The sequence below is a fragment of the Ipomoea nil genome, unplaced genomic scaffold (assembly GCF_001879475.1).
Source record: "Ipomoea nil cultivar Tokyo-kokei standard unplaced genomic scaffold, Asagao_1.1 scaffold2016, whole genome shotgun sequence".
NCBI lineage: Eukaryota > Viridiplantae > Streptophyta > Magnoliopsida > Solanales > Convolvulaceae > Ipomoea > Ipomoea nil.
This window is the reverse complement of record NW_017618444.1, coordinates 8,908-18,191: the sequence shown is the minus strand read 5'-3', so window position 1 is coordinate 18,191 and position 9,284 is coordinate 8,908. Positions and strand designations below refer to the sequence as shown.

The 9,284-nt window shown below is 25.0% G+C and overlaps 1 protein-coding gene across 1 annotated transcript; it reads right to left on the bottom strand.

The window, feature by feature from the left end:
• Positions 1-1,847: 1,847 nt before the first annotated feature.
• LOC109147613 (F-box/kelch-repeat protein At1g80440-like) lies at positions 1,848-9,034 on the bottom strand. The gene is made up of 2 exons (XM_019295225.1): positions 8,212-9,034; positions 1,848-2,008 (listed from the first exon to the last, which is right to left on the bottom strand). The coding sequence occupies exons 1-2, from the start codon at positions 8,792-8,794 to the stop codon at positions 1,848-1,850; spliced, it is 744 nt and encodes a 247-aa protein (XP_019150770.1). The 5' UTR covers positions 8,795-9,034.
• Between the last annotated feature and the right edge of the window lie 250 nt (positions 9,035-9,284).

Sequence of the window (9,284 nt, the reverse complement as noted above, 5' to 3'; positions counted from 1 at the left end):
ATCCGAATAAGACATTCATGAGCTACGTCGTTGGAAGACCGGGAATCAGCTCCATTGAAAGAAAACAGATCGGAGCAGAATTATATTTCAGAGGTTTGGATTCTTTGAAGATGAAAGGAAACAATAAATACAATGTATAGTAGCTTTGTTAGGGTTGGCGAATTGTAAGTTGTATGGGATCCAAACTTTTACGAATTGTAAGTTGTATGGGATCCAAACTTTTATAAACTTTACAATTTTGGAATTAGTACAATACTAAGTTTTTGTTTTTTTTTTTTAATTTTATTATTATTATTATTTATTTATTTTTTGTGGGGGAAAGAAGCAATACTTGCTTTATAATATATATAAATAAATAATGATTAGTTAATTTCCTTTCTAAATTCTCGTTCTTCTGTGTGCAATTGATTGCATAAATTATCTATGGTTTATGTTGTACAAATCTACGTGGTTTGCGGTAAAATAGTGTAATGTAATTCTAATAGAATATATTGTTTTCTATTTTCTTATTTGTATTATAACTAGTTTTTTACGCACTTTGTGCGAATGAGATAATAATAATTATTTTTAAATAAGTATTCCAAAGTATATCAATGCAATATTATATAGGAGATTTTCATGCATATGTAAATAAATGTTGAATTTGTTTATTTAAATCAGTAATTTAAAATATATAAATGCAAGATAATATATGAGAGATTGCTTATAATTGTCACTAAAATAAATGTTTGCAACTTTGTAATAGCGCTAGTCTAAATACTTAGTTTTAAAGCGATAGTCTAAATAAATACTACTTTTGGTTTAAATTTCTCTAATTCTTCTTAATTCTTTTTTGGGTAGCATTTTTATTGTTTTCATCTTCAGTACATGTCCTCTTTTTTTCTTTTTCTTTTATTTTTTTATTTTTTATTGATAGTGTTTCATGTGCAATTAGGTTACTGGTAGCAGCATAGAGGGATTCATCACGCAATGAGATTATGGTGTAGGAAGTTTTAGATTTACTTTGTTGTGTATATGACTGAGATTTTAGTTGTAATATGAACTCTTTAGCGTACAAACACCTATTGATATTTAGTAGTGGTAGTTTTTTTCCTACATGTTTCATGTGTTGTGAGATGTGTGTCGCAGGTTATCATGTGAAAGTATTGAACGAAATATTAATATTTATTATATTTGTATAAAATGCTTGGTAAATAAATAAATAAAATAAATAAATAAATAAATATATATATATATATATATATATAACATGTTTTGTATTATAACTTTGATATTTAATTACAAGATAATGTAAAAAAGAACACAATGAACAATGTAGTGAATATAATAAATTAATAAATTTGAAGGTAAGGAATCTTTGAATTGTAGAAAATAAAGATAATATAACTAATGAAATTATATTTTTTAAAATTTTTTTATAATGAATAATTTTTTTTTTAAATAAAGCATTATAGACATCTAATTCTAAATTTTTTTTTTAATCCAAAGGAAGGGTGTTACCCATATATTTATGAAGAAGTAAAAGTACAAGAGTTTATTTATATTGCGAAATATCGCCAAAGGAAAAAAGAGCTGCAATCGTATTCTAAGTAAGGAACGATTTCTGTTGGAGGATTAGGTAGTATGTGGATGCCACGAGGACGAGAGACTGCTAATTTCGCCAGAGCATCCGCCGTGGCATTTTTGTTCACAGGAGGTATCCAAGCAATTCTCCCAATCTCTTATACCCTGCAATTCGCGTCTGCAGGTGGCCAGAAGGTTGTGTACCAGGGAGTTTGGTAGAGAGTTGGAAGTGATACCATCAACAATGGCCTTTGGAGTCGCTTTCCAAAATAACCTGTTGGAGATCAAGAGCTTTGGCGAGTTTGGATGCCTCTTAGAGCTGCCCAAGCCTCCGCCATAAGTGGAGGACAAGAGCCAATATTGCTAGTGAATCCTCCAATCCATTTTCCCAGAACTGTCTCTTGCAAGTCCTCCGCAGCCTGCCGTGGAGCATTGAGGGTGTACACTGCCATCAAACATTGATCTTGCTGTAATTCTCTTGGGGTTTTGTTCCACTTTGTACATCTAATTCTAAATTAATTAAATGCATATGTATTGTTTTTTGGTTGTAGCAACTAATTTATTTAATTAATAAGAGTAATAATGTGTCGTACATACTTTTCTTCAACAATAATGAAATCAATGATTTTTTTTTTTTTAATTTCCATTCCTTGTTGAGACAAATTGTTTTTGTGAGTTTGTCCATAACAATTGCTACAATTTGCTGTTAATAGAGGATGATAATAAATAATTCAAAATATATGGTTACAGTAGATATTAATATAATGGTATAGTAAAAATTAACTTACAAATTTTTTTAGAAGTTTTCATGCATTGATAAAATTTTGATGTGTAAACTTGTTCAATTGGAGCTAGTAGGATGTTAACATTGTCAATTATTTGAAAATGATCCTACCGTTTTAGAGTCCATGTGTAATTGTATTTATGATCAACAACTTTGTAGTTAGGCCCGCGCAGGTCTGACAATGATATAAGAACATTGTCCGATAAAAAAATAATAGTATAATATTAGTAATGTAATGTACAATTGTACCATTATAAAAAAAAAAATACAAAAAAAAAATATTAATACCATAATGGCCTAAATCATTCCAATAATTGCAAAATCATAATTGAAATATTAAGTTTTGTTCTAAATAATCAGAAGAAGATTAATTTTAAAAAAAAAAAACTTAACATAAATTTGTTTTTTTTTTAATAAAAAAATTCAAGAAAATCAAATAATTTTAAAGTAGTTCCTGATTTATAATATTTGATGCTCAACTTTGAATGCTATGTATTTAGTCGAGCTAATTATTTGACCAAAGTTTTATGTTAAATTTTATATTATATATTTTTTTAATACATTTTAACATATTCATAATATATGTTTAACAATTATGTCAATTATACTTGGGATGAGGTTCGAACCTAAGACCTTATATAAATTAAGAGTATGTTAAGAATAATAAATAGTTAACGGAATATATGTTTAACAATTATGTCAATTATACTTGGGATGAGGTTCGAACCTAAGACCTTATATAAATTAAGAGTATGTTAAGAATAATAAATAGTTAACGGAATATTCCGTTACTAAAGTTTAAACTAACGGAATTTAGGGTTATTTAAGGCGAAGAAAATAATATAATAGAGGGTAAATAAGGAAAATCATTAAAAGATACTAAAATCAAAATAATATGAACCATTCATTTTAAGAAACAATCAGTACCGACATTTTTTTTTGTTCCAGTTAAGGGCCTAACATTATTCGCTCTTATTAGATTTGTAGATTCTACATTTGAATTCTTATTATAATATATTGTAAAATAGTGTAATATAATCTCTAATAGAATAGTGTAATACAATTCTAATAGAATATATTGTTTTCTATTTTCTTATTTGTATTATAATTCTACATTCGAATTCTTATTATAATATTGTAAAATAGTGTAATATTATCTCTAATACAATTCTAATAGAATATATTGTTTTCTATTTTCTTATTTGTATATAATTCTACATTCGAATTCTTATTATAATATTGTAAAATAGTGTAATGCAATTCTAATAGAATATATTGTTTTCTATTTTCTTATTTGTATTATAATTCTACATTCGAATTCTTATTATAATATTGTAAAATAGTGTAATACTATCTCTAATAGAATATAGTGTAATACAATTCTAATAGAATATATTGTTTTCTATTTTCTTATTTGTATTATAATTCTACATTCGAATTCTTATTATAATATTGTAAAATAGTGTAATGCAATTCTAATAGAATATATTGTTTTCTATTTTCTTATTTGTATTATATTCTACATTCGAATTCTTATTATAATATTGTAAAATAGTGTAATGCAATTCTAATAGAATATATTGTTTTTTATTTTCTTATTTGTATTATAATTCTACATTCGAATTCTTATTATAATATTGTAAAATAGTGTAATATTATCTCTAATAGAATAGTGTAATACAATTCTAATAGAATATATTATTTTCTATTTTCTTATTTGTATTATAATTCTACATTCGAATTCTTATTATAATATTGTAAAATAGTGTAATACTATCTCTAACAGAATAGTGTAATACAATTCTAATAGAATATATTGTTTTCTATTTTCTTATTTTTATTATAATTCTACATTCGAATTCTTATTATAATATTGTAAAATAGTGTAATACTATCTCTAATAGAATAGTGTAATACAATTCTAATAGAATATATTGTTTTCTATTTTCTTATTTGTATTATAATTCTACATTCGAATTCTTATTATAATCTATATATCTATATATATATATATATATATATATATATATATATATATATATATAAAAGTAAAATTCTCCTAACAAATTTTCCCCCCAAAACTTTTGTAGTAAAACTTATTTGGTAAGTAATTGTCAAATGAAAATTAAATAAAATCTATTAATTGGTAATATTATATATGGTATTATATTCTATAATATAATATAATTGATAATATTATTGTTCAAGTATAATAAAAATATTATTGTTCAAGTATAAAAATAAAATCTATATCTATATATTTATAAAAGTAAAATCCCCCTTCACAAATTTTCTCTCCAAAATTTAGGGGCATTTGTGTAATATCTAAATTTAATTAATTAAAGAAATTATATATAAGATTTTAAGGGATATTCCATGTGCAGATTAAGTAAATTAAAGAAATTATATATAAGATCAAGGGATTATTCCATGTGCAGATTAAGTAATAATATATATTAGGTTAGAAATTATATACAAGATTAAGAGATATCAAGTATTAAGTAATAATATATATTAGGTGTATGAATAATATATATTAGGTAATTGGTAAAGTAAAGTATTAAGAAATTTACGTGTATACATACATTATATAAAGTAAATTAAATTTAGGTGTATACATACATTTAAAAAGTAAATTCTGTGTAGTAAATTAGGTTAATATAATCATAATTCTCATATTTTCTACCTATAAATATAATGGATTGGTGAGTTTGGAAATCATAATTTTTCCTTTTGCACTGTTTTCATCTTCTTTAATTTCTGTTCTCTCTGTGGAATCATATCTTGGTGTTGCACTCATAAAAACGTAAGTATTTTTTTATACAATTTTCAAGATTATTATTATTATTATTATTATTATTATTATTATTATTATTATTATTATTATTATTATTATTATTATTATTATTTTGCAATTGTAGCTTGAAGTGTTTTTAGTGCCGAAGGATCCAACGGATTGGGCGTTGATGGAGACCCTGGTAACATTGACTACAAAGCTGATTTCTTAATTTTCCGACAGCAAGGAAGGACCGGCGTTTTCCTTATCAGAAATCAAACTCTTCTCCTCATAGGCAACGAAGCGCTTTGCCGAACCGGAAATTGATTTTTTTTATATGATGAGTTTGAATTTACTTGTGTTCATCTATCTCTAACTCTTGGGTTTGTTCACTATTGCACATGTAGGTCCAAACATACATTAAAGATATTATTTAGTATCCCATGTGTAATTAATGTATAAGAAATGTTATAGAATATAATGGAACTCTCATATCATAATACATACTCCAGTTTGAAGTAGTATCCCGATTTCTTACAAATAAAAATTGATGATTAGGAAAATGAAGGTGATAGTATTCAAAAAAAAAAAAAAATGTAGGTGAATATGGTTTTGATTATAGATGAAAAATAATAATAGTAATAATAATCATTAAAAAAGTTAGCAGTAAAATATAAAAAAAATCCTTAATTCATGGAAAATGGAAAAGTAAATGAAATTCACTGATTAATCAGTAAAAAAAGTTAGCACAAAAATAAGAAAATAAAAAAAAAATACGCAATTCTTTAAAAATGGAAAAGTAAATAGCATTCACTGATTAATTAATATTAATAATAATAAGTAAAATAGGAAAATATAAAAGGATCCTTAATTCATTGAAAATGAAAAAGGAAAGACAAGATTGTGCAAAAAAAAAGGTCATAATAAAGATACCAGTAAAAAAGGAAAATCCTATAAAAAATTACTAATTAATAATAATAACGATATGAAATTAAATTAAAAATAATAACAATAATAATAATAATAATAATAATAATAATAATAATATTATTATTATTATTATTATTAATGAAAATAAAATCCTCCTATATAGTTTACATTTTGAAGTAGTTTCTTGATTTCCTACAAATTAAAATAGATGATTAGGAAAATGAAGATGATAGTATTCAAAAAAAAAAAAAAAAAAAGAAGGTAAATATGAATTTGATTATAGATGAAAATAATATGTGATTATGCTGAGGCATGAAAATAAATATTTTTGTAATTAAGTAATTTTTATTTTAGCATATCTTACTATTTACTATAAAGTCTATATATTGTAACATGTTTTTCTATTTTATGTAAAAATCATATATAATGTAATTGAATTTTTATTATTAAGATATACATTTATATAATTTCTATAGTTTATCTATACTCTTATTAAAAACAAAATCCTCCTTGCTTGCATTCCCACCGAAAGAATAGAAAAGGCAAAAAGTTACTAATTAATAACACTATAATAATAATCAGTAAAAAAGTTAGCAGTAAAATAGTAAAATAAAAAAAGATCCTCAATTCAAGGAAAATAGAAAAGAAAATAAAATTCATTGATTAATTTATACTAACAATAATTAGTAAAAAAGTTAGCAGTAAAATAAGAAAATAAAAAAATCTGTAATTCACTAAAAATAGAAAAGGAAACATAATTCAATGATTAATTAATACTACTAACAATCAGTAAAATAGGAAAATAAAAAAGATTCCTTAATTCATTGAAAATGAAAAAGGAAAGGCAAGATTGTGGAAAAAAATGTCATAATAAAGATACAAGTAAAAAAGAAAAATCATATAAAAAATTACTAATTAATAATAATAAGGATATTGAATTAAATTAATAATAATAATAATAATAATAATAATAATAATAATAATAATAATGTATACTATTAATAAAAATAAAATCCTCTTATGTAGTTTCCAGTTTGATGTGTTATCCTGATTTCCTACAAATTAAAATAGATGATTAGAAAATGAAGATGAATAGATGACAGTATTTTTTAAAAAAAAATGAAGGTGAATATGGATTTGATTATAGATGAAAATAACATGTGATTATGTTGAGGCATGAAAAAAAAAATTAATTTTTTTTAATTAGGTAATTTTTATTTTAGCATATCTTCATATTTACTATAAAGTCTATATATTGTTACATGTTTTTTTATTTTATGTAAAAATCATATAATGTAATTGAACTTTTATTATTAAGAAATATATTTATAAAATTTCTATAGTCTATCTATACTCTTTTTAAAAACAAAATCCTCATTCCTTGCATTCCTGCCCAAAGAATAAAGAAAGAAAAAAATTACTAATTAATAATACAAATAATAATCAGTAAAAAAGTTAGTAGTAAAATAGGAAAAAAAAGATCCTTAATTCACGGAATATTAAATTCACTGATTAATTAATACTAATAATAATTAGTAAAAAAGTTAGCAGTAAAACATGAAAATAAAAAAGAATCTGTAATTCACTGAATAATTAAAACTAATAATAATCAATAAAATAGGAAAAAAAATAAAAAAGAATTCTTAATTAATTGAAAATAGAAAAGGAAATGCAAGATTGCCAAACAAAAAAAAAAAGGCCATAATAATGATACCAGTAAAAAAGGAAAATTCTATAAAAAAATTACTAATTAATAATAATATGGATATGGAATTAAATTAATATTAATAATAATAATAATAATAATAATAATAATAATAATAATAATAATAATAATAATAAAATGGATGTGGTATCTTAATGTGGTAGTTTCCAGTTTGATGTGGTATCCTGATTTCTTACAAATTAAAATGGATGATTAGGAATATGAAGATGATAGTATTAATAGAATAAAGAAAGAAAAAAGTTACTAATTAATAATACAAATAATAATCAGTAAAAAAGTTAGTAGTAAAATAGGAAAAATAAAAGATCCTTAATTCACGGAATATTAAATTCACTGATTAATTAATACTAATAATAATCAGTAAAAAAGTTAGCAGTAAAACATGAAAATAAAAAAGAATCCGTAATTCACTGAAAATAATAAAAGTCTCACTCAACGTCGTCCACGTGTCCCTTGCCACGTCGTACGCCAACGTTGATTTCAGCGCTAAGGTAGTGGTCGAGCTCCGTCCGCCGGCGACCACCACTGTCCCGCCATCCTCCGACGCCGCACATCCGAAGAACAGGCGGTCCTCGCCTGGCATATCGGCGCCGCGCCTCCACGTGGCGGAGAAGAAGTTGTAGATGAAAACTGAATTCAGATACCGCCGTGTCACCGGATCGCACCCCCCTATCACCGCCAGCTCCGCCCCAATACCGACCACGCTACATAACACCGGCATCCTTTCCACCACCTCCGGTATCGGCGGAAAATCATGCCAACGCCTTTTCACCGGGTCGAATAGCGTGAGCCGGAAACCCACTGTATCCAATCTGCTTAAACTAAACCTTGACTGACAGATGGCAATGACAGGTCGGGTTAGACCAGAAGCTTTCCGGCGCCGGAGGAACTCCGGCTGCTTAATCACAGCTTTCCATGCTCTACATACAGATGAAGCCTTGGGAAACTGATCAAACGAAATCCGAATAAGACATTCAAAAGCTAAGTCGTTGGGAAGACCGGGAATCAGCTCCATTGCAAGAAAACAGAGAAAAGCAAGTGATCGGAGCAGAATTATATTGCAGATTATTATATTTCAGAGTTTTGGGTTGGGTTCTTGAAGATGAAAGGAAACAATAAATAGCGTCTTTATTAAGCTTTGGGGCCAAAACCAATGTAGCTTTGTTAGGGTTGCCGAATTCTAAGTTGTATGGGATCCAAACTTTTAGAAACTTCTTTACAATTTTGGAATTATTCTATTCAAATTTTTACAAGTCCTAATACTATTTGATTTAAACTTCTAAACAAATTAAAAAAAGTAAAATAGTATTCAATTTGGACTTTGGTATTCGTGCTAGTTAAGATAAAAACATCTTATGAATTTTTAACAAATTAATATTTTCTCTCTAAATTCATTTTTATTACTTTTTTAAAAAATAAAATTAATAGTATAAAAATATATCATTAAAAATTTTAAATGATATTTTTATTTAAAAAAATAGAAATATTGGTTTTTTTTTTGTTTT

Excerpts from the sequence above, each read along its gene's own strand:
- LOC109147613 (XM_019295225.1), bottom strand. The coding sequence starts at position 8,794 with ATGGAGCTGATTCCCGGTCTTCCCAACGACTTAGCTTTTGAATGTCTT. Across the intron at positions 2,009-8,211 it reads GGACACGTGGACGACGTTGA|TGTACACCCTCAATGCTCCA; the intron begins GTGAGACTTTTA and ends GTTTGATGGCAG.